The 26,468-nt window shown below is 38.0% G+C and overlaps 1 protein-coding gene across 3 annotated transcripts in view; it reads left to right on the forward strand.

Annotated features, from left to right (window-relative positions):
* The window catches only part of ADCYAP1R1 (ADCYAP receptor type I), a 146,579-nt gene extending 129,835 nt beyond the window's left edge, over positions 1-16,744 (forward strand). For 2 of the 3 annotated variants that reach the window (XM_082045139.1, XM_082045140.1), the window contains exons 14-16: positions 11,704-11,833; positions 12,064-12,105; positions 15,151-16,744. In XM_082045139.1, coding sequence (XP_081901265.1) covers positions 11,704-11,833; positions 12,064-12,105; positions 15,151-15,360 — 382 coding nt within the window. In that variant the 3' untranslated portion in view covers positions 15,361-16,744. The remainder of the gene's footprint in view (positions 1-11,703; positions 11,834-12,063; positions 12,106-15,150) is intronic. The other variant, XM_082045141.1, reaches the window with a different exon arrangement.
* Positions 16,745-26,468: the final 9,724 nt, after the last annotated feature.

Here is a 26,468-nt window from a genome sequence, read left to right on the forward strand (position 1 = left end):
AGTACAATACACACTCAAAGGCTACCAGATTACAGTGACTTAATATTGAATGAAGCCTTAATGGTGGTTTTAACAAATGTATACTACCTCAAGATTGGACCAATCCAAAGTTGTGCACGTGGTTCACGTCATAGTCTTAGTATGTCATTTAATGTGCACCTGTATCATTACTGAGACACTTCCAAAGTGTAATTCCTCATACATACTTCCAATGGAAACACTGGAGTTGTTCAGCTGATTAAATGCCTGCAAGCCCAGGCCTTTTCAACAAAGGCAGCATTAAACCTAATAGGTTATAGGTTGAAACTCAGATCATTGTCTGCAGGGATATTGTATAACATGTAAGGCAGGTGAGGCAAAATGATGTAACTGAAGCTTCAGAACTGCAAACTATATAAACTCAGTGTAGCTATACTGATGTTGAGCTCTGCCAGCTGAAGGGACTAAGACCTGTCTATGATGCTTGAACATCCACTTCTTGCAACAGACCGTTTTGCTCATTAGTTTGTTTTAAGGACTATGAGTTAATCACGTTCTCAGATATTTTATGTCTGGATTTGGACATACAGAGTCTTCATTTCAAACAGGAAACGTATATTCAAAGCCATTTAAGAATTCCATTTGGTGTGGTACATTTTCCTCACCACACATTCTGTTGTCTTCTGCACGACAGTTGTGTTACTGCACCTCCATCAGAATTATTCCATAATGCATGACATTAGTCTATGCTCTGAAGTCAGTGAGAATAATCTAGCTTGCCAAAGTAGGATCTTCAGAGTTAATGCAGAAGGATCAGGACCTGTAACCTGAAAGCTACACATTATTTAAAGACTGTTTTTGATGGAAGTATTCTACTCTAGTCTACATGTTTCTACTTTAGAGCACTGCTAAATATTAAGCTTTATCTTCATTATTTGATCTCTGATGGCTTTCTCCATCCTTGTATGTTCCCCCTACAGAAGTTAGCAAAGCCAAGAATGAACAGTGTAGAGATAATTTTTGGCTCTCTTGAATAATTCAGTTTTATCTTAAAGCCTCAGTTCTTCACAAAGGTCTGAATAATTGGACAAAAAGCTCCAGTTCAAATTAATATTTGTTAAACATTCCTTTTCAGCCTCATTTATAGTCTACCATCAGGAATCTGACATCAGCCTCTGGAGAGGTGATAGTGATTTCCTCACAGACATACTGTCTCTGTGTCAAATTATTGTTGTAATTACTCTGCTAGATTTCAGTTACAATAGATTAAATCTAACTTTGGTGGTATTAAAAGTACATTCATGTAAAGTGTATAGAGGACATTGGATGTTCTCTATAGTGTGAGAGCTTTGAAATATGTAGAAGACCCTTTCGAGGTTTCCTACATATGTCCTAGTTTTTAGCTTGAAATTCACTGATTTTACAAATACATAGACACAAAAAAAATGAAAATCTTCTTTATGTTCCTCAAAATCACTGAAAAAAAAGCAATCCACTGAGCTGTGTAAGACACATCTCCTCAAAACAGAGAAAAAATAATGGCCTCTCACATGTTAAACCAATGCAAGAGCCCTAAAAGGTAGAGACTAAAAAGTCTATTAAAATCAACTTATTTTATATGTTTTGATTAAGGACTATAAAGGAGATCTCACACTTTCCCTTTTTTTTTCCAACTTGTTTTCAGATTATTCTCAGGTCGAATACCTCAGACCCCTTAGAGAGGTCAGGGGAAAGCATTTTTGGTTTGACGATTTTGGCAGTAAAAAGTAGACCTATAGGTAATAAGACTAAGACTTTAAAACAGGTCACTAGATCAAGACTTTCGAACTTGTTTTCAATCGAGCAGTAGCGAAACAGAATTGCTAATTTTTAATGAAGAGCACAACAATGGTGGTACTTTTAGCAAGACAGCATGGCACCCACCTGATTAAATAAGACCATCACCTTTGGTTCATTCCACAGTTAGTAGAGATCTACTCAGTCCAGAACATAAAGTCCCTAATACTACTTATTTCATTCTAGGCAAAATGTTTAAGATGGGTCAGATAAATCTCACTTTATGGTCTATTTCTCACCCTTGACTGCAAAGCTGACATGGGGCGACAAGCTAAAAGGCACGGAGCCTGTGTAACTTCAAAAATCATATGAGATGGACCTAAATGACAACTGTGCTGAGAAGCACCAGTGCTTATTCTGTGTCTGGATGAGAGGGGGGAATGAGTCTACTTGCACACAGTGGGTCAGGGCTCACAGTCACTGCAGCACGATGGGATTGTATAGTTTGTTTTCTGCTCCCAGAATAAGTTTGGTTTTGCAAACTGTTTACATCTGATCTGTAAGTCCATGGTTTTTGCAAATGTAGTTGGTATTTTATCCAAGAAACAAGTCTAGCTTCAGGAAATCCTTAGCTATTGAGTAGCAAGGAAAAGAAGTCCCCAATCTATAACATCAGCTGTAGGTAAGTAGGCATGTAGCATAAATAATAGATGGTATGGCTGAATTTCAATTTTTCTCTCTCTCTCCCATACAATTATTCTACTTTCACTTTGGTTAACTTTTTACTGTGTTTTTGATACTTCATTTCATTGCTTTCTACATTCCTTCTCCTACTACAACATGATTGCCAATCCTATTCGTAGTGAGGTTACACAGAATTCCTTGAGCAGGGTGCACAAAGATTCTAAATGAGGCACAGTTTTAATTGGCATGAACCAAATTCTAGTTTTCTTGTGTTTCCTAAAGGGCGCCCCTTCTGCATATTCAGAACCAATCCACAAACTCTGTCATTCCCTGTGTGCTATTAGTGTCCTAAAGCCAGAACCCTGATCTTTTTCATTATGGATCTACATGGCCTTGGTAACAGAGCATAACTTCATTCTCCTGAATTAGCATGTTCATTTTACTTCTCTTAAGCACCTCTGAGAAACTTTAAAAGTCTTTAGAATTAAATTGCAACTACCTTTGCCTCAAATTTGTGTACTCTCTCATTTGCATTAACTTTCCAGATGTCAAGGTGTTCGGTCTGACAAGATGGTCTTCAAGCCACATCATACATCACTCATTTAATCTTGGGAATGTTTAACTTTTTCTTTCCCCTTCCACCCTAGCACCCTCCCTCTTCCTCCCAGATGCAGCTGCAGTCCATGCACAGGACACATGCGGTGAGACTCAGCTTGTTTGCCTTTAGCTGTCTAAAGTCTCGTATTTAATCGAAGCAGTCTAGTTGTCCGTCTATGGTCAAACGGAGAGACCAGGGCACCTCCGTAAGACAATGCATCCCGTGTGTCCTAGACGCCTCTGTTACACAGGTCAGCTCAGCCTCTGCAAGTGCCCGTTTCTTTCCATAATCGAGTGAGTTAAAGGTGACAGTTCAGTTTAAATTCACCTTAGGTACATCTAGTTAGATGTGACCAATTCCATTCCGTGTGTGCCTACAGAGATCTGAGGATCCTGCCCTAATTCGTGTAATGTTTGGATATCCATAACCTCATTTATTTTAATTTTCTCTTTTTTGGCTTTTTTTTTTTGGTTTCGTTTTCCTTCTTCCCATTTCTTTCTGGTTCCTGGCTATTCTGTCTTTTCTCTCTTCCTTTCCTTCCACCAGTGTTCCTACTTCAAGAATATGAATAAATAAATAAACAAAGTAAACCAAAAAAAGGTGGGGGAAAAAATAAGGAAACAAAATTTATATCAATTCTATAATCTGAAGGCTTTGGGTTACTTCTCAATATGTAATATCAGAGAGGTGTTTCTACCTAAATTAGATGCTAACAGCAGTAAAATATTAATGTTTTCCTAAGTGCTACCAAAGTTTTCCATCACAAGTCCATATGTAAATATCACCTCGCTGAATGGGGAGCAGCAGTTAATTCTTATATACTATTTTCAAAATCAAGTTCATCCTTTTTGATAATTCCAGTAAATATTAAGTGCTGTCATGTTAGTTCTACTCACTGGGAAAACCTATAATGGAAATCAATAACTGTCAAATAAAACAGGGCATAAGCAATAAAGGAAAAATGGGTGATGATTTTTTTTTCCAGATTGCTACAGCAATATTAAGTGTGTTGTTTAAGAACACAAACCCCTACAACACCCTATGACTAAGTTTTCATACTGATTATTGATTTTTAGATGTTTCATTTTCAGGTTATGTACCTTAAGATGCCTTCATAAGCACTGCTTTTCAACACATGCTGAGCAGCCCTCTTGTGGTAGAAATTAGTCTGATAAAATGTGTTTCAGTTTGGGTGATCAACAAATGAGTGAGACTCTTAAAATCTGTAGTTACTTCTGAAAGTCTCAATCATAGTAAAAAGGAACTATCTCTAAAATTTCCCTCCTTGTTTTTGGTCAGTCTTAACTGACAACTCAACTCTGTGAAAAACAGAGGCGGTGCAAAATTTTATCATGGAAGTGATACTGTAAAAAGAACAGTCATTTTCATATTTGCTTCTTTAGCATCATCCAAGAAATGAGATTCATTTTGCAAGTTGAAACATGAATGCTAGTTCTATTCGCTGAATGTGTACACACTGTGATACTGCATTCTTTCCAGCTCTTATGCTGTAATCTTTAATAACAATGCAGTTGTTAGGTTTCGATTAATCAAAAGGAAAGAAAACAAAACAAAACTTCAGTAAATGGGATTGACTTAAAGGAGTTAACAGTAGGGAGAAATTTGATATTTTCAATTTATTCTATTTTATTGTTCAGCTTAGAAACTGCATCTTCCATCCATGGTCAGGTAAATATAAATCTTAGACCATGCATAGTAGTAAAGCAACAAAAACAGAGTTTTATTTGTTTGAATAAAGTTAGATGTTTACATTACAGGCCATTCCTTTAAAAATCATATTATCTTTTATAGTTAAGAGAGATTTAGCCGAGGTAGTCAGTGGTACTTGGTATGCTGTTCATCCTACCCTAAAATGAACATCTAAACTAGGTCAGATATACCTTGACCAATAACTGTGTATTTCTCTCTCAACTACTTATTCTCTCTGATGATTCTCAAGGGACTTAGACACTTATCTGTAAATATCCAGCCTTCCCTGAGGTGAGTCCCACCAAAACAGCCATGTGTTGAAAACAAAGCAAAATGAAAAATCTCTAAAGTCGACAAGAAATCACTATTTTCAATTCTCATGTTTCTCAGCCTACCATAACAGACATGAAATCTCTACCCCCCAGATCTCTAAAAATACCTTCTCGTGTTGTTTCAGATTACCTTACCTGAGAGCCGATTTGAATTAGCCTTCCTCTAGTTAGTTGTAAATGTAAATGTCCCATTGTCCATAGTAGGTCTTTCTAGAGCACAATATATAGAGGTCATGGTTCTGGTCCATGGTGTATGTGTCTGCTTTTTCTATGAGCACACATGTCTTTGTGTGTGTGATAAAAAATAAGCAGTACTTCTGAATTAGTGGTCAGACATGTAGTTTCCATACTGAACACCCCTCCCCATGCATCAAGGAAATTGGGCAAAAAAGTACTTTCATGTCCTCACTAGTAGTCTTCACTAAAAGGAAGGGATCCACAGTACCTGGGGTACTTACGCATTAAAATGAGGGACACCTGATCCAACTTAATCTTAACTTAATGCCCATCCTACCAGTCTATGTTACTATTTAATTGTTCTCCACAAGCGTGCAGTCAACTTTCATTCAATATATTGTTCTGTTACCCTCTGTACAATTCCAAACTGCAAAGGTCGTGTGTATTTTGGGTACATAACACTGCCCGCCCGCCTCCAGGTTGTTCAATCTTTGGTCTGTCTGTGAGTCAACACATCACAATTGCCAGCGACAGCCAGTGCATTTTAATTCATTTTGTTTATTTTCGCTTCAGTCAAGCAGCTGGTTTGTGCTGTAATTTCATTCCGTCATGTCCGCTTTCCATCTTTGTGACGTGTCTCATGAAATGTGTTGAAAGTGACCTACCTTGGCCTGTTCAGAATATGCTGAAAAAAATGCTAATCTTGTCATATTTAGCAGCTGCGTTCAGAAATGCTACTGTAAGCCTAAGAGGGCTAACCAGCACTCTTGCAAGATGTCAGAACTATCAACCATTACCCTGTAAGTGTACGCAATCCTGTGACATTACTGTGTTTGTATGACGCATGTTGCAAGTAAATGAATGGATATTAGCAGAGGGGTAGTAACCAGAGGGCAAGCACTCATTTAGTTCTTGTTGCATGTAGAATTTTTTGTTATTCTATGCTTTTGCTGGTGCGTCACAGTCAAGGATTTTAATATTTATTTTTCTTAATTGTAATTATGACTGATGCTATTTATGGTAGTGTCTGTATAGAAACTATTAATAGTTACAAAGATGAGCGTTGGTCATACTGAGAGTAAATATTTCACCAGAAAGTTTCTTATAACAACAGGGACAGGGCAGGAGTGGGTGAATCAGACTCTCAACCAGTGTAAAACTGAGTGAAGTAGAGCTAGTATATACCCAGGAGTAAGGAAAGGTTACGGTTAACCCAATAGCAAAATATAGTGTTCCTAGTGAAAAGTCATTGTCAAAGATTTGCCTATGGAGACTGAGGCATCTAGAAAAGAGAATAAATGTCATTTAATCTAGAGACCTGCGAGTTAATCGTTTTCTCATAGTGGACTTCACTTTCTTGTACAAGAAGCCCACAGGATTCATTTAGATGAGGCGTGCCTTTCAGAAATGTATTATACAACATGTTTCCTGATGAACTTTCCCCTGAATTTCACAGCAGTCTTAGGAGTGTAAATCGACACTCTCAGAGATGTCCCATTACACAGACCCGACAGCCCAGCACTTGGCTGAAGAATGCTTAGTAGATATATTTGAGACCATTAAGGAAAAAAAGGTGGTTTTGTAACTTAGAGTTGCATATTTTGTTGTTTGTTAGCTATGAAAACAAAACTAAACGCAAACCCCCAAACAAACAAACAAAAACCAAACAAAAAACCTCAAAACATTTTAAACATGAAAATAAATTTTATCTTTTATTTTACATCACCTCAAGGTATTTAAGAAATACACCTCTGAAGATGCTCAAAAGATTCAGTCAACAGGCTGACATTGTGAAAAACATATACCCTGTTTCCCCGAAAATAAGACAGGGTCTTATAATAATTTTTGCTCCAGAACTTATTACTTTTTCACACGTATAGCTGCCTGGACACTATTTAAATTGACTTTTTAATGAACTGTAACTAGGGCTTATTTTTGGAGTAGGACTTATATTTTGAGCATCTTCAAAAATCCTGAAAAATCATGCTAGGGCTTATTTTCAGGGTAGGTCTTATTTTCGGGGAAACAGGGTAGAAGAAATAGAGAATAGAAGAGTAGTCAGCAGGTCCATTTTTACATTGAGAGAAGATTCAAATCTAGGAATGGTTAAGTAAAACAAAGATCTACATTTAGGAGGAGACAGTTTAAAATATGAAGCTCACTATTTAATGTACCAACATGATGCAGCACAGTCTTCATGTTGGGCCTTTCCAGAGAAAAAAAATTCACATTAAGGAAGTGTAGTGTTTCAGAATCATGGCAAAATGATAACTCTCTAAGGTGAAATCCTCTAAATAGCCTAACTAGGAGCATGGAAAAACTCTGTACACATCCAATAAACATAATTAAACCTTATTTTTTTGTGTTAAAATATGGAAGATTCAGTAAGCTTCTACTGCTTTTCAAGTCCTTAGGCTGAAGATTTTATTTATGCATGGGAAATTAAAAAGCTGTAGTCAATGACTGTGTTTAGGTGTTATCTCAGGTCTTGGAAAGTGATCCTACGGACCTCATTAAGCTTATGAATAAAATATGTACCTGTCAGGGGAAGATTACTGAGTTACCTGAAAGTCATGCGTTAACTATGTTTAGCTTCCTTTTGATAAAACAGATACTTTGGTTTATTAAACATCAGCTATATTAAGCATTTCATCATTAATGACATCTTGTATCTTCATGGCTTCCTTTCTATCCTTCTATTTGAAATATTGTCATGATTATTTTTTTTACATATTCATCACTCAGTTACAGCCGAAGAGATGGAATTCCTCTAATCTAATCTTTACAGGCCTACAGTACAGGAATTTATATGACAGATTCAGTCCAGCCTTCCTTTGTAGTCAATGGAGAGACTTAGGTGTGATAAGACCTTCCTTAGGGGCAGATGATTTGTCCTTGAGCTTAAGTACCTCTTAGTCTTCATTGAGGATAAAGGGAATGTAAGTGTGGAATTAATTTAACTAAAATTAGATGTCATCATTGCAGATATCTCATAACTTCAAGCTAGTCAATATATACATCAATAAATGTATTTAGTAGATACCCAGGGGGTTTACAACAGGAGTCACCTTTTCTTAAAGAGACATCTATAGCAGGCAAGAACTGCGCCTTAGAAGTGCATTTTTCTCTACTGTGGCATTAGAACTGCTATTTTAATAATTTCAGTAGAGATATCTACAGTACGTGTGTCCAAATCTTGATGAGATTAATATTGTTCTATGTGACTACCACAGACCTTGATGTCTTCACTGCAAAAGTTTATATTTGATCAAATTAATTTCATTTGACTTACCATTTAAACTGAACTATTCTCCTACTTTGAAAAGGCAGGCTTAAATAGCAGAACAACTACATAGTCTTCCTTCAAAAGCTATAGTTTTGGAGATTTTTCGCTTCTCTTGACATTCTGTGATATTTTGTCACAAAGAAAAGTTGGGTAGTGAGAATCTCTAAGACCAAGGCAACAAACTCTTTGCCAGAGTAACAGTTATTCTGTATTTTGTCCTTAATAGCTCACAGTGTCATCTGTCGAAACTTATGTAAGTTACAGTGGCTTTTTTGATCTACATCACTTTGGGACACCTTCAGTGCAAGGGAGATACCTGGAACTGATGGGACAGTAAGCCCTAAGTTACAGTTCTCACCTCTCTCCGAGGCAGAATAAAGACTGACAACCACAAATTACCTTACACAATTGCTTCTGGAGCTTCAGGTCCCCTGATGTAGAGGACCCATGTTTCATTTCCAATTCATGCCCAGTTATGTCCTATGTAATATCCATAGACACTGCAGCAGCCTCTTTAATAAATGTGGATGTGCAATGGAAAAATAAAGACATAGTTCCTTCAGAGAGTAGTCAGAGTTAGACAGCCTTTGTACTTTTTATTCCTTTTACAATAAAGATGCTTTTATGTAACTCAATAGAGGAGTGAGGGAAAACAGAAAACCATTATCTGTGTCTTTTTATGGTAATAATTTATGGAAAGACCACATTCATAGACATGCTATTGGAGAAAATCTCGTGTTTAAGCTGTTTTTAAGGAAAATAACAGCTGAAAAATAGAACCTTAGCCTCAACAAAAATTGAAGTACAACTTGCTTTTTATTTTTTTTTGAGTAACCTTAAGACATTCTTCTACCTATTGGAGCATAAACAAGGGTTTTGCTAGGCCTTTTCAGGAATGTGTCTCTTCTAAACAGACAGTTTAATTCCAAGTGGTGATTGTCCTCAAAACGTTGGATCACCTTCTTGCCTGTCTGAAAGAGTGTGGGAAGAAGAGGATGAGTATCTTGGGCTGTTACACTTCTGAGAATTTTGTTGTATTCTTTAACATCTTCATTTCACCATTGCACATATACTTACATGTCTCATAAGTACTGTGCTTTAAGTCTTCTTTCTTCCTAATGATCTTGAAACAACACCATCATCATCCACACAATCATTAGTATCTCTCAAGTTTTACTTATCATTAAAATCTTTTCCTCTGTATAGATTTTAATAATCTATAAACTTCAGAATGTGTTATTTCTTGCATTTCATGTATTTTCTTCCTGACTTTTCTGATAATATTGAAGACAGTATCTCAAATAAATTGATGACATCATATTTCAAGGTCTTACAAACTAACTATGATTAATCAGACATAATTAATGTCAGAAAACTGACAACAGAAAAAGTCTTGCCTCTCATCTTTCACAAAATTAATCACCTAGACTGTGGTGAGATACAACATACTAATAGATAATTCTAGTCTGACTTTTAAATCAAAATAACATAATCATTCTATCATAAATTCTGAATATAAAGGGTGACAGATTTTGAGAAATTATACTTCTTTGCCCTTGCTTCTTTGTACTTACTAACTTAATTTGATCTTTTTCTTCCACATCTAGTTAAGACATAGTCTTTACATAATTTTTGTTTAGAGAAATTGTATTATTCTGCAATCTTTTTTCCACAGTGTTTCTGTTCCTTTTCATTAATGTGATTACTTGCCCATAGAGAAAAGGGACTAGACTTATTTTTTCTGGTGATCGCCAAAGTTGGAAACTCTTTGTGCTGTTCATCAACCTGTTCAAAGGTTGTTCCTCTCCTGTTGGAAAACTTTTGGTCAATGTCTAACTAATAATTCACAAGAACTGTATTCTCTGGTTTATGGGGTCTTTAACCAAGACTTGAGATTTGGTGTGCAACAGACTAAAGAATCCTGTGTGTTTAGTACAATCACCAGGCAAGGGTTGTGATATGTTTACTATCATTAGTGTAAAAAGTATGACTGAGGAACATCTGCAATTAACTGATCTCCCACTTCCAGTGTAGTATTGGATGTAACAGCATATGTTCACAGAGTTCTTGGAGATGTATGAATTAAGTCTTCACTTTCAGTAAGACAAACACATCATTTTTGGGATATTGTTGAGCATGTACTAACAAATACAACTGTGTATAGATACAAGCAGAGTGAACATTTGAATTTGAAAAAGTATGCTGCTCTTCCAAAAATCTTTATGGCTGTTTAGCTTCCTTTGTCCTTCATCTGCTTCCTTAACTTACTTGAAGGAAATCAATAACATTTTTTCCCCTTTGAAAATGTCCTGGAGGTTACCTTAGGCCACTTTTTTTATAATAAAGCACTTGCCTTATTTTCAAATCAACATTTACTTTCTCTTGGGTCTGTTTTGCTGTGTAATCAGCAAATGACACTGACCAAAACTGATGTATAATTCTTGGCTGGACCCCTGCTTTTTGGGATTTTCATCCATACTCAGTTAAGTGTTTACAGGTACACACATTCATCTCTAACCATTTTGCTTATACCTACTGAGTTTGATTTAACTCTAAAAACTCTTCATTCTGATGCAATGGAAATTATTTACACAGTGGAGTTACACCTGGGTTTCCAACAGCATAAATGAGACCAAAATCAAGACCTTGAGGAATAGTCATGAGTACAAAATAACATACGGGGGGAGTGGGGAGGGATTAGCATTATTTGTGTTGCTGTTGCGGAATTTTTTGCTATGCAGGAAAAAAATCACACACAAAAGAGATTTCAAGCACTCCACTGGGATTAAGCAATTGGGTGAGAGGTTTATTATTGTGTTATGGTAGCAGTCTGAATCCCTTAGCAAGATTACCCTCCTCATGTTTGGCACAGTAGAAAAAATCCCTGCTTATAATAATGCAAATTAAAATAACAGTACAGAGTATTAAGTGTTACTAACGTGCTATTATTGTAGCAATGTGAAGTGGGAGCCAACTACAGTGTGTATGAAATCACTGTTTGGGAACAAATGTGAATGTTGTATATTTGTTTGTATAATTACACAGTGTATGTATTTCCCAAAAGGGAGGCAACAAAATATTTTCTGTGTTTTCTTCTTTAATTAAAGCACAAGTTGTTTATTACAAGGCTGCATTAAAGTTCTTTCACTCTATTATAACAGGAGACTGGCTCGCTCTACACTACTGCTTATCCCCTTGTTTGGAATTCACTACACGGTGTTTGCTTTTTCTCCTGAAAATGTCAGTAAGCGGGAGAGACTAGTGTTTGAATTGGGACTGGGATCTTTCCAGGTGATTATACAGTGAATTCTCCTTTTGTTGAAAAGAAACCTCTATTCATTATAACTACTTTGCATGCACAGTTCTCAGACTGTGTGTTTATTCATTTATGTGTATGCTTCCTACACTAGGATTTTGATTTTGTTTTGTTTGCTTGTTTGTTTGTTTTAACCCCAGTAATATTCCAGTATTTACTGCAGGATTTGCATTACATTATTTTTTTTTCTCTCCCATTTACCTAGGGTTTTGTTGTTGCTGTTCTCTATTGTTTCTTGAACGGGGAGGTAAGACTTTTAATATTTAACCTCCCCCATCCACTGTCTCCATTCCATTTCCTTGAGGGAATAACTGCTATTCTAATCCTTCACTGTAACACATCATCTACCATATTCCCTAATACCTTAGGCTGAATCTCACAGTGTTTCAGCAAAAGAAGACAGATGTTTGATGTCTTTATTAAACCAAAATATTGGCCTTGCCAGAGATGATGGCTCAGATTAATGCTCCCTAACAGAGGTAGGGACTGTACTGGTGTCTTTGGTTGTGTCATCCCAGGTGCAGAACTTTGTGCCTGTTATTGTTAAACTTCATGCAGTTCTTGGTAGCTCACTCTTCCTGCTCAGTTCTCTCTGTAAGGTGGTTCTCCCTTCTGACATGTCCACCTCACCACCCAGACTGGTGTCATCAGCCACCTTGGTAGGGGTGTTTTCAGTCCCATCATCCAGATCATTTATGAAGATGTCGAACAGTGTGGGGTCCAGTATCAATCCCTGGAGGACCCGGCTAGTGACAGGCTGCCAGCTTGAGTAAAAAAAAGTTGTTCACCACTCTCTGAGTTTGGCCTTTCAGCCGATTTCCTACCCATCTTGCAGAAACCCACCCAATCTATATCTTTCCAGTTTGCCTAGCAAATGGATGTGGGAAAGTGTCAAATGCTTTGCTGAAGTCCAGATAAACAACATCCACTGCTCTCCCTATGTCAAGAGAAAATATTATTTTGTTGTAGAAGATGATCAGGATAGTCTGGAATAATTAGCTTTTGGTAAATCCTTGCTCAGTTTTCCTAATCACCTGTTTCATTTGGTTTGTGATAGTTTCTAGGAGGTGTTGTTCCATTATTTTCAAAGACTCAAGTAAAACAAATAGGCCTGCAGTTTCCTAGATACTCTTTGCAAGAACACAACAAAATAGAACAGAATAAAATAGAGCCTCTTTAACGTCCTTCTTCTAGACTGATATGACATTTGCTTTCTTCCAGTTGTCAGGGTTACCTCCTGATCTCCATGACTTTTGAAATGGTGGCCTTGAAATGGTGTCAACCACTTCCCTTAACACCTTGGGGTGGATTCCATCTGGGTCCATAGACTTATGTGGGTTGAAGCCCTGCAAGAGGCCCCAGACCATCCCTTCCTCCACTCCCTTGGGTTGGCACATGCATTGTTGTAGGTAATTGATCCTTTGACCTGGGGCCTGTAAAGACAGAGGCAAAGAAGGTATTGAGAACCTCTGCCTTGGCAGCATTATTAGTGACTAGTTTCCCTGTACTCTTTAGCAATTGGCCTATCTCTTCCCTGTGCTTCTGCTTACTGCTTATGGATCTGAAGAACCCTTCCTTGCTGCTCTTGAATTTTTGGCCATTTTCAGTGCCAGCTGAGCCTTAGCCTTCCTGACTGCATCTCTGCATGTCCTAGTAAGGTTCCTGTAGTCCTTGATGGGTATTTGGCTACCTTTCCATAGCAATTATGCTTCTGTTTTTTTGCTTTTAAGTAAAAGTTCATTACTAAGACTGCTGGTCTCAGCACTCACAAGCTCTTTGTCCTCCATGGATGTTTCTCATGGAATCCCTTGCAGCTGGACTCTGAGAATATTGGCATAATCTCTTCTAAATTCCAGAGATTTTGTCCTACTACTCGTCTTCTGTATACTCAGCAGTGTTGTTTTACCAACAAATGTCTGGGTAATTTAAGTCACCCGTGAGAACCAGGTTGTGTTTGTCCAAGACTTCCTTAAGCATCTGAAGTAAGGTTTTGTCAGCTTCATAATCCTGAGTGCGAGCTTGGTGACACCTAACAAAAGATCCCTCTTGGTGACAATACTTCTAGTCTTGATAAGATAAACACCTTCCATACTAACATGTACAGTGTGTTAGATCTCATGTAACTCCTTGGTGGAGGGAGGAGGGTCATTCTTAACTAAACTGACACAACCAGATTAACTAAAACCATTTTACCTCTCAAGATGTTAGAGAATGTCTTCAGCCTCCGCTAAATTGCTTAGGGTAAGAAAGGGTTCACCTTGGGTATATTACTCTGTTACAGATGCAAATGCTATTTTCTCTTTACAGGTGCAATATACCTTCATACTCTTTCTAATCTATACCTATCTATACTTAAATCAAAATAGAAATTTAGAGGTACTAAAAGGGGAATGTAAGTCTTCCAGTTGGATTTTTCCTCCCTGCAGTTAGTGTCCATACTGTTGAAGCACTTGTTTAGCATTTAGCCATGTGCTGAACCATTTTGACAATGGTATTAGTCTAGGAAAATCTAGCAATGACTATTAGAGACAAGAACTGTCTTTGACACACCAGCTCATTGGAGACTGGAAAAGTATATTGGGAAAAAAATATATTTACATGCTTGCTTGTTCTTATGCTATTTCATTCAGAAATATGCTGCAAGCTCCTGTCAAAAATGAGTAACAGATGAGTAGAAAAGATGAGTAGAAAAGATATAGAATTAATTGTTTATTTTCTAATTGGACTTCTGACCATGGATTGGTTTACTGTTGGTGATTTACTGTGGATGCCCATGCTAAAGCTCAAGGGAAAAGAGGTTGTTGTGAATGTATATGAATCCAAAAGCCTTCATCTGCATAGAGGTGATCTGAAAGCAGAAGGTAAATTTTTCAGTAGACCTGCATCCATTAATGACCTGTGAGAGACAATCTGCCTTTGTGGACAGGTTATTTCATTACTTTCTAGTATCTTTTGCTTGCTGGTCTATTTGACTCCTTGGTATGTATTTGATACTGGCCATCGATGAAAACAGAATATTTTTTCCAAGAGTTGGTGTTGAATAGATGTTCTATGAAACTCTGGGCTGATCCTAAATTATCTGAATTCAGAGACACAAACCCCAGGCTGTTATTCCCACCGTGTGCCTGGGCCTTATTCAAACATGGAAAAGTTACTTCAGGTTTTGCTGGAGTGAGGATTTTATTAATAGTCCTAAAAATTGTTCTATCAATTTGTGGGGCTTTTTTCTAAACTTGATAATTTGTCAGCATGTCCTCAGGCGGCTAAGTACATAAAAAATGACCTTTTGAAGTTTCTCCCTAAAGGTGCAATCAGAAATAAAGAGAAAATGGAGGAGCTGGAAAGTCAACCGGTATTTTGCTGTGGATTTCAAACATCGTCATCCTTCTCTAGCGAGCAGCGGAGTGAACGGGGGGACACAACTCTCCATTCTGAGCAAGAGCAGCTCTCAGATTCGGATGTCCAGCATAAATGCGGAGAACCTAGCGACATGAGCAGCTAAGGAAAACAAATTGATCAACAAACAAACCAAAAACCATCCCTTTAAAAAGAAAAAAAAAAAATCATATTTTTGGTGGTGGCTAAAGTCCTTTCCTTTCCTTTCCTTTCCTTTCCTTTCCTTTCCTTTCCTTTCCTTTCCTTTCCTTTCCTTTCCTTTCCTTTCCTTTCCTTTCCTTTCCTTTCCTTTCCTTTCCTTTCCTTTCCTTTCCTTTCCTTTCCTTTCCTTTCCTTTCCTTTCCTTTCCTTTCCTTTCCTTTCCTTTCCTTTCCTTTCTTTCCTTTCCTTTCCTTTCCATGTTTGTAGAGGTGAAAAAGCAAAGGAAATGTGTGTGTATATACATATATCTTTTTAACAATCACTGTAAATACCCAACTGTACTCAAGGCCATTAATATAAAAAAATTTAAAAGATAAACAACAGGCCAAGCCCACCCACTCAATGATTTACATTTCAGAGCATCCGCAAGTAATCTGTTGTGAGTCAAAAGTAACAAGTGATTGCTGTGCAGTTGTGATCCTTGGTTGCCAAACTGATACTAATCTATGAATGGACATGACCATTGTTATTTTTCAAGTTGGTTTCCATTTTGGTTTGGATTTGCCTCTTTTTTGTTTTCTTTTTTTTCTTTCTAGTCAAACATATCTTAGTGTGTCCCTGTCTTTTGGCATGTGAATTTCTGTGGTGTTTCTCTTTTGAGTCTTAGGATGGAGCTGATATGCTTGGGTTAATCAAACCAGCCAATTCAGGAAGAACTCCAGAAAACTGAGTTCATGACTGGATTTAGTCAGATGTTCCCAGTGGACTTAAAGAAACTGCTGTTCCAATGTGAAGCTGCATATCTACCATCACTCAGTGGGGGGCTCCAGGCAAAAGAGATGGGATCAGCTGTCTTTCTATACCCAGGGACACTTCTGAGAATGCTTTATGTTCTAGCCAAGCTGTGGATTTTCTAAAAGGATCATGCGGTTGAGTTATATCTATATTTTTGGCATTGAGTGGTTGATCAATAGATTGATTAATTGGATTCTTTGAACAATAAAAATAACTGTCCCCTCCCTCCCACCTTAAGAGTAAAATTCAGTTCTAGGATGGCCAGTCCCTCCAGATAACCTTGAACCCTTTGCATCTGTGTCCAAATAGGGCATGTTTTTGGGCAGTGCTGTCACACAGAGCGCAGTGCCTTCGCAACCTGGTTGACTTGTGTGTGTTGACTCTTCCCTGCCAGAGCCAAAGGCACAAGAGGGATCTGGCATGATCATCTTGGAAGGTGAAAGTCATCTACATTTGGTGAGCAGCTGAACCGAACATTGAGATGGTATGGAAGGAAAAGATAAAGAGTTCGGATGACTTCCCACACCTGGCAGTTTTTTCTCTCTTTGGATATTCTGTTTATTTAACCACCAATGGTCTTACTGCTTTTCTTTAAGAGGAACTAAAATGTTCTCTCAGCCTTTGCCTTGTAGTTAAAGCCACGACTGGTACATATCTGCTTCAATCAAATGTCAATGATGTCAATTCTTAAAAGTCTTTATACAGTGCATAAAGGCTTTGAAGACCCTCCTAGAATTCACTTAATTTTGGATTTATGGACTGATATATATAATATATATATATATGCATGTGGAAGTATATGCATATATTAAAAAAGTGAAAATAACTTTTTAAATGTGAAGTTTTGAACTGAAACTAATTGTAACCAGGAAATTCAAAATTCAGGCTTGCTCTTCAGTGTTAGTTGACATGATCATGTAAAAAAAAAAATGAAAGACTTAGAATTTTAGTGTCAGCTGAGTGTGAGCTTTTAATTTCACTGGTTTTGGTTAGTTTGGGTAAAAAAAAAAAAAGTTTTAATGTCATTTTTGCATAGTTTTTAAAAAATAATACTGGTTTCCTTATTTTTAAAAGGAGGAAAAAAAAGGTCTCAGAAGTTGGGAAAGAGTTATTATAATACTTAACATTTATATAGTGCTTTATGGGACATAATCTGATCTCAGTTGTAGCAGTGTAAATGAATGTAAAAATAATTTGAAATAGGCAGAAATGTTGATATCGACTTTGTATTTGTACAGGGTCATAGTTTTATGAGATGGTAACCCCCATTCTGGTGAAATCTGTCCTTGCACAGATGACCAGCAAAAAGTTTTAAATCACTTAAATTGCACTCCAGTATCTTAAGTGGGACTTAAATGATCCAGATACCTATTTTTTTTTCCAAGTCTTCAGCACTGGTTTGCTGCTCTGAGAGTAGAATTTGTTCCCCTCTACCAGACTGTCTGCAAAAGTCACGAAAGTATTTTTAACTGATAGATTAGGGCTTCCTCTCTCATTAGATGATGCTAAAAGCTATTTTAGAAGGTTTCCCAAGAAACCATGCACTTTAAAGTCCAGAAAGACACAGGAGATGGGGGAAGTCATATCTGTCAGGTAAATGCATACCTAGACATGTTTTGAATCAGACTCTCTAATCTTAAATGGGATAACTTTTAGTTTTGTATTTTCTGTAGTATGGGCGTTCACAAGGTATTATATTGACAATACTGTGTGTTATTTAAAAATCAAAAAGTATATTTTGCATGAATGGCTAGTAGCCAGTTTTCAAGCATTAATAAATTAGAACTTTTGAGAAAAAGATATTGAATAACTGCCTCTAGCTGGAGACTTTTTGATGTTCCAGTCCAGAGCAAGATGTCTGGATCTATTTTTATTATTATCACTTTTTTGTTGTTGAGGCTTTCTCTGAGCTTACTTTCAGATTCTGTTGTTTTCCTGGCTGTCTGACAGTGCTCTTCAATGTGAGTTGGTGGATCTCAGCCCAGTGCCTCCTGGGAAAATGTCAATGTCACCAAAACCACCAATACTGCACAGAGACCAAGTCCTCAGCTAAATTAAAATCAGTACAGAAAACTGTTGTAAATATTTGAACAAAGCCACTTCACTTTGGCTTTAGATTTGGCCTGAGCACCTTATTGTTACTGTTATTTTTTGGTGGGTTCAGCCAAGGACTGAATAGTCTTGAAAATTTGGGCTTACCCCTTAAATTCCTAGAGTAAATGATCAGGAACCAGGCAAGCTGGAAGGCAGAGGAGGGGAAATTTCTGATGTTACAGTCCCTGTGTTTCTTTTTCAGTGGACAAAATGAACTCTTCAGTACCTTTCACCAGCACTGAACTTACTAAAAGAAATGGAATCTCTTAGCATATTTAATATACAATATATTATACAACCAACCCCCATTTATTATTTTTTTTCTTGGCGGTGTTGATACACTTGCAAATGTGACTTTCCTGAGTCACTTGAACTTTCTCAGTGTTACTGGAAAGATCATACTTCAGGTTTATGTAGTTATTTAAACCAGATTCTGATGCCATCGCACAAATTAGCTCTCAAGAAATCTTTATGTTGAATGTAAGCTGAAGATGCTGGATGTGCATGGGCACCATGCACAGTGACTGTCATTTCTACTTGTTTCAGGCTGGAAGAAACCAACAGGTGGTTTGCTTCTAAGTGTGTGTAAATATCAATTGAGTGTAACAGTGCTTTGTTTGATTTTTCACTGTGAAATATATTTTGGACCTAAAAAAGCTATGTTATTAAAAACAATACATAATTAAAAGAAAAACAAGAGTGCAGTGCTCCTTGAGCCATTTTTTTCTACCATGTCCATAATGTATTTCTTGTCAATTTTCTTATTTTGCTTTTGTAATTGTACAGAATGTTTCTGTGCTGCAGCTTTTGTGACTATTTACTGTATCTAACCACTGTTCCATTATTGACTTTTGGATGTGGAGTGCTGGTACTACAGGACAATTAACACCCCAAAATGAAAAGTACAACCTATATTTCAAAGGACAAGGCTTCTCTCATTGCTGCATTGACCTCACCTCCTTTTACCTTTACTTACATTTAGTATATCTGGAACTCAGAGTCCAGGTGGTGAAACTTAAATGCTTAGTTGTGGGATTTTTTTATTTCAGACAGGAAAAATATCCACGTTCCTCTGCATCATTTAAGCACTTGTAGTTGAAACCCAGGTGTTAAAATAGGGTGGAGAAGGAAGAGAGATGAAGGCAGGTGAGTTTAGAGTGAAATGCAAAAACCATGCATTTCGGAAGCTAAATTCAGACTGTATATTTGGTGTCTGGCTCCTTTTCAGCAGCTGTCCATCATTGCCATTAAATAACTGTGTCTTGCAACTACAAGGCTAAATAACAACTAGAAGTGGACAGAAACGACTGTGCTGATAATCTGAGATTGCATTTGCAAAGATGGTTTTTCCTAGACTGCCTCCATCATCAACAACGACTGTAAGATACTTTCCAGAAGGGAATGCAGAGCACTTCATGGAAACACAGAATCATAGAATCAACAGCCCAGGATGGAAGGGACCTCAAACAACCATCTGGTCCAACATTTCATGAGAAAGGGAGCCCAGACAAGATTATTTAGCAGCCTGTCCAATCACATCTTGAAAACCTCCAGTGATGAAGACTCTACCACATCCCTGGTGACATTCCAGTGAATTGTGGCTTTACATTTTACAGTGTTCTCACTGTAATTTATTTTTTTTCTTATATCAAGGTGAAACTACTCCCAGTGCAACATGTGCCTGTTCCCATTGTATTTTCCATGTAGGTCCTTAAGAAGAAACAGCCTCCATCCTCTTTGTAGCTATCCTTTTAGTGCTAAAATACTGTGATGAGGTCCTCCCTGAGCCTTCTCTTGTCTGGGAAGAAAAGACCTAATTCCTTCAGTGTTTCACCATTTAGCAGGTTGTCCACCCTTTTGATCATCTTCGTGGCCGTTCTTCTGACCTTGTCAATTTTGGCCATGTCCTTCTTGAATTGTGGGCACCAGAACTGGACACAACATAGTGTTTGTTAGACTCCCACTCAAAACTTGACCTGGGAGAATCTGATTCTCATCAGCAGTGATGAACAGATTAGTTGCCATAATTTGTCTTGCCCGTGTCATTTTGTAAAACTGTGGTTTTTCATAATATTGTCATATCAATGATAGATGAAATTCTGCTTCTGCATAGAATAATAGCTTCTGTACTTGCTTATGAAAGGCTACATAGGACCCCTGGTTAGCTCAAAGATTTTCATTTTTTTTTTTATTTCGTAAATTCTATGGACATAAGAAACCAGTAACTAAAATTATTTAAAGCCAAAATGATCAAGAATAAAACATATTTAGCAGAGTTAGAGCTATTAGTCTCTGATTCTCAAGTGTTTCAGAGCATTACAGACCCATAAGGACAGTTAATCTGAAAGAAATTCTGTAATTGCCATTATTTTTGCAGCATATTACTGCCACTCCTAAACTGATTAAATCTCCTTTTAAAATTCAGTATGCTTCTCTTTTTCTTACCTTCTCTTCCCACTGGAAAGTTATTGTAAAACTTCACTCTTCCAGCAGCTAGAAACCTTTTTCTGAGTTTCAAACTAAAGTAACTCTTGGCTCGTTTGTGCTCCTTGTCACTAATCTTGCCTCCAGTTCCTTTCTCCCTTCCTGAAATATGAACAGCTTTAATTCAGATAAAGTCTACAGCTTATCTATGATTGTGCAGCTGAAAGATAAGGCTAAAAATAATCATACTATTAAGCTCCATTTGTTTCAGCTCTCATCTCAATTTGGTCAGCAAAAACAATGCAAAGAAGCAAATACAGACATATGCAAATCCATTGAGAACAGCAAGAAAATTAACTGGAATTAGCATGCCAAGCACCCTTAAAAAAAAAAAAATCTAGTCTTTAAAGTGTATAAATGAGATTTGGGTTTTGAGTGTTTTTCATTCGGTCAGATTTAAAGGCAGAAACTATTCTGATCTTCTCCTTTTCTGGTTTCAGTTATGATCTTGCAAGAAAATCTGTATTGCTGCTATTTTCCAATCAAAGGAATAGGACACTCATTCAGTAAACATACTGGAGGATATCAACATTCAAATGGGCAAAAATGCATGGATTGTGTCAGCTTGTGAGGTTTCAGTGCTCATGTATCTGACACTGTTACCAAATCCCTACTAAATCCATCCCATGAACCATGCAGATACCTAACGTCACTTTATTTTTTCATCCCGGCCCTGCCAGAAATCAGATATAAAACTTTCAGAGGGTATAGCAAAAATGAAAAAAAAATTCTAGAGTGACTTTAGTACACAGTGGCAGTAAGAGAGATGCAAAACACCATTGGCTTTATTTGCCTTGTTATTTGAAATTGCTTTTCAATAGTGTTTCAGGAACAATTGCCCATGGCAGACATTTTCAATCTGTGACCTGTAGAGATTTCAGAGCCCATAGACTATTTCTGAAGTGTCCATGGAAGATGATTAAGGAAAATAAGTTCATTCTTTGTTTATAGCAATATATGTTTGTAAGGCTGCTGAAGGGCTTTTGTCTTTACTTACATGAAGGATCTCACAGATCAAAAAGAGGTTGAAAACCTGCAAACAGCTGAGGATGAGTTACTATGGGCTATTTTCCACGGACAATTAGTTGATTGTCTGTTTTTTCAGCTTTCTGCACGTAGTGTCATCCAGTCTTTGATGAACCTCTCAACGCCTCCCATCCAACATCCACTTTGACAGATAATGAGAGAGAGGAGATGGTGAGGAAAACACGACCACTGTTAGCAAGCTATAGTCACAAGGAGTATCTTTATCCCAATATTGCAGAAGGGATAGGATGAAAGATCAGTGTAACCAGGTCTCTTTGCAGGTTTTTAACCACGAGTGATTGATTTGAGAAGATACAGGTAGAACAGATGCTACGTCCTGGATGATGCTACTGTACATACCCCTCTGTGCCCTCAACATCTACAGAAACAGGCTAACTGTGATTTCACAGCTGCCATGAAGTCCTATGAAGCCTTGCATGACAAAGTACAGGATCTCAATGCCAAAGGTAATCCTCATAGTTTCCACATTCAGTGGATGCACCCAGAAAGTCCAACAAATCAAGGTTTTCCTCTTTCATTATATGATTTCATGATAGTAAGACTTCATTTTCTGTTCTGAGATTTTCTCTTGCGGGCAAGGCTTCCAGAGAAATGTAGGATGTTCAAAATCATCTGCTACATGACACTGTAGAGCAATAAATATGACCTCAGAAGAGCTATTATAGAGTGAAAGGTCTAAAGGGACACAGGGCAAGGTAATAAAACCAGATAGAGCAGGATGTATGGGCCACTACATGAGATCCTACTTGGCCTCCAGCTGCTGGACAAGACAAGTTTCTCTTACAGTGCCTCTGTAAAATCTATGAGCTCTGTGTGGATGCCTAGGAAACTGAGATAAACTCACTGGGTGGGATTCAGCTCCAAAGTCAGATGGCAAGACTTTGATATCTCTGTGAAGGCAGTGTCCATTTGACTCCTGAGTCTACAACTAGAAACGTACATAATGCAAAGATGCAACCAAATATCTGGTTTTACCTGATTTTCTTTTTTAGAAAGTTAGAGATCAAGGGCTATATTAAATATGTATCCCTTTCAACATCTGACACTTTCAGCGTTAGGCATTCTGGCTCATAGGCAAAGTCCTGGAAAAGATCCTGTGTCACTAAACAGGCAGCTAAGGACATATCCACATCACTTAACTTTAGACAACAATAGTGAAGATATCTTCCTTTCATCTAGTTCCTCCTCTTTGCCTTTGTGGTCAGGAGAGCAATGAGCAATTTTAGAGTACAGGCATCAAACATATTCTTGATGTCTACTCAAGGATGAGATGATTCACACTTTGCAATATCTGTTTCTTTCCACCAGGAAGTCTGGCTGACCAGATCAGAGAAAGATGTTGACACTATGGAAATCTACATGTAGATGACTTTCCCCTGACAACTTAGCCCAGTCACTATTGTCCTCTTTCATGCATGCTGAGAAGTAATGGTCTTGAAAAGCTTGAAGGTGGCTTCAATTGGGTATTATGAGCCAGATTTGGGGGAGGTACATGCCTGCTAAAGGCTTAGTAGTTTAGTAATTTTCAGGAAGTCTTGTTCTCTCTGTCAGATTGTGTCCATATGACCAGCACTTCTGTGTCCAGAAACAAACCATGATATATAGTGCATATGCAGTGAAAAAAGGGATTTTACCCTCTGCTTTTAGCAGTCGGGAACATGCAACCGGTTCAGAATTGCGTTTAAGAGTAATACTAGGAAGATACAGAGATACTCTGATGTTAAGCTCCATGCATATCCACACTAAAGAGCTAAGTTCAGCTAAATACACATTGTACTTTGTGTATGAAAACACACCAGCAGAGCTTGAAAAATGTCTTGAACCACGTGGTCCTTCACCTTCTTATGATTAAAATTGCAATTTCCCATTGGCTTTCTTTTGGGGAATTCATCCATGTAAACAATTACTGTGTGATATGATACTGTGTGATATGACACTCTTCAGTGTCTGAAATGACTTAGGCTTCTGGATATACCTTTTTCAATGGACTTCATGCTTGCACAGAAGTCTCAAGAGGCCTTCGTGTACTGGTATAATCTGTAAAAACAAATACTTGATGTGTTCATTCTCCTTTCCTTCTTCTTGTCAATTTAGTGGCAATGTAACATGCTATAGCTCTGAGAAGTACCAAGTTATTGAATGGAAAGCTGTATTTTGGCTTTTGACTGTGTCAAGGTACAAATTTACCAGCCTGTTGAGTCTAATACTGACCTTTTTTGGTCAAAATTGGTTTAATAGGTAATGGGGTCTGGGGTTATTCAGCTTTGTTATGAGGTGGAAACACAGATATCTGTGAAAGATTGCTGCTTTCTAACCTTTTTTGTGTTTTGAGAAATTGTTTTTAACATGTATACTGCTGTAGATGACAGAATAAATGTATTATCATTTTGTATAAGTCTGTTCTGATATGAAATTTCACCAAAGAGAAATTTTTTGTCTGTGAAGTTACAGGGTAGAGTATTTCTTCCTGAAGCAGAAGGATGGAGTTTTGGGGGCTAAAAGGATTAACTTTCCTTCCTCACGGGAAGGAAGGAATTGTCCCTGGATTCTGCTGGGCAAAGTCAGTCCTGGACTAATCAGGTGTGAAGTCTTTGCCATTAGCAAACCATGCACAGTCTTCTTTCACTATCAGTCAGTGGTGTCACATGAGGAAGGCGTTCAGCACACTGCATCAGTATCAAACATGACTGTGGTCTAATACTCTCAATACAAATGCTACACACTCTCCGTTGCTACTAGTAACCCCTGTGGCTCTGAGCTTTGATTCACAGGGCCTTTGGGGCCTCTGTATTATTTCTAAGAGGTCTACACAGGAAAAGAAAGTCTTGTTGACGGCAAGTTGAACATGAGCCTACAGTGTGCCCTGGTAGCCAAGAGAGTCAACCATGTCCTGGGTGCATCCAGCACAGCACGGCCAGCGGGCAGGGAGGGGATTGTCCCTCTCTGCTCTGCACTGGGGCAGCCTCACCTGGACCATAGTGTACAGTTCTGGGTGCCACAGGATAAAAAAGATATTAAGCTACTAGAGAGTGTCCAGAGAAGAGCTACGAAGTTGGTGAAGGGTTTGGAGAGGAAGCCGTATGAGGAGCAGCTGAAGTCACCTGTTTTGTTCTGCCTGGAGAAGAGGACACTGAGGGGAGAGCTCATGGCGGTTACAGCTCCTCACAAGGGGAGCAGGAGGGGCAGGTGCCGAACCTGAGAGAATGTCAGGATGATGTGCCAGGGGAGGTTTAGGTTGGACATGAAGAAAAGGTTCTTCACCCAGAGGGTGCTGGACACTGGAACAGGCTCCCCAGGGAGGTGTCACGGCCCCAAGCCTGACATTGTTCAAGAAGATACTGGACAACGTCCTCAGACATATGGTGTGAACTGTGAGGTTGTCCTGTGCAGGGACAGGAGTTGGACTTGATGATCCTTGTGGGTCCCTTCCAACTCAGGACATTCTGTGATTCTATGTAGTCCTCAAACAAAGCCACTGCCAGCTGGCAAAGGTGGAAAAAGATGAGTCTCCAAAACATCTCATATGCTTCAAGTATTTGTTTCTTTTCTAGTCAAAGCAAACCTCAAGAATTTTATTGTCAGGTTCATTTTTGAAAGATCAGGTACATCTACCGTACTGGAACAGAGGATTCCACAGTAGATGTAGTGTTTCTGATATTTCTCTTATCTTTTTCCTCAGCTTCAGCTACTGTAAGTCTTTGTCTGGCCCTCATGGATCTGTGAATCACCCACAAGGCTATAATTTCAGTTGTTATTCTCCTTCATTGTTTAGCCAAAGTACAGATACTTGAAACCCTACAGAACTGCAGAGGCAGGGCCTGGGCTGAAATGGGGTCTTGGGTCCATGGGCAGGCTGGGAGTTGAGGGGGGCAGGGCAGATATATGGATTTTATTTTTTGCTACATTTCAAATCATTGTAAATAACCTACAGTAATCCATTCACAGAGATTTACTAGGTGATCTGAGGCAGCCTCAGCTCCTTTGAGCGCTGAATGACACAGCACAGGACGTCTCCCTTTTACACCATCTGCAGAAGGGTTTCATCAGTCACTATCTTACTAAACAGGGACATTAGCAAATATGGAACAAAGAACCTGGAAAAGGCCTTATGTCTAAAGGCTACATCTAGTCTAAGTGATTTTTTTAGGCTCCTTTTATAGTTAAGAGGGATAAAAACAAAAGGCACCTCCAAAAGTATTTCAGCCCACTCTAAAAGTCCTATGTTAAATATACACATTTTTTAAAGAAACAATCCCCACTATAGCACATTTTCTCCAAGAACCAAACACCAGGAAACCTCATTTACTAGGTCTATCAACACACTGAGGAGAGTACTGCCTCGAATACAGATATATTTTCTGAAATTGAAAAATTCTTACTCGGAAACTAAAAAAATTCTTCACTGTGTTTTTTGTTTTTTGTTTTTTTTTAATCTCTCTATGTCTTAAAAATTTATTTTAAATCACTTTTTAATCCTACATCATCAAGACTTATAGGTCACTTCTCTGACTTCACCAAAGGACTATTTTTGACAACTTCTGTTTAGTGGCGTACAGCTATCAAACTGTAATCTGGCAGTTTCTCTAGTATATTCCAGTAGCTGAGCAATCAGTAACCACTGGATTTCAAAAAAAGTTGGACCCATCTCTGCAT

The sequence above is a fragment of the Streptopelia decaocto genome (genome assembly GCF_964273445.1).
Source record: "Streptopelia decaocto genome assembly, chromosome: 2".
Taxonomy (NCBI): domain Eukaryota; kingdom Metazoa; phylum Chordata; class Aves; order Columbiformes; family Columbidae; genus Streptopelia; species Streptopelia decaocto.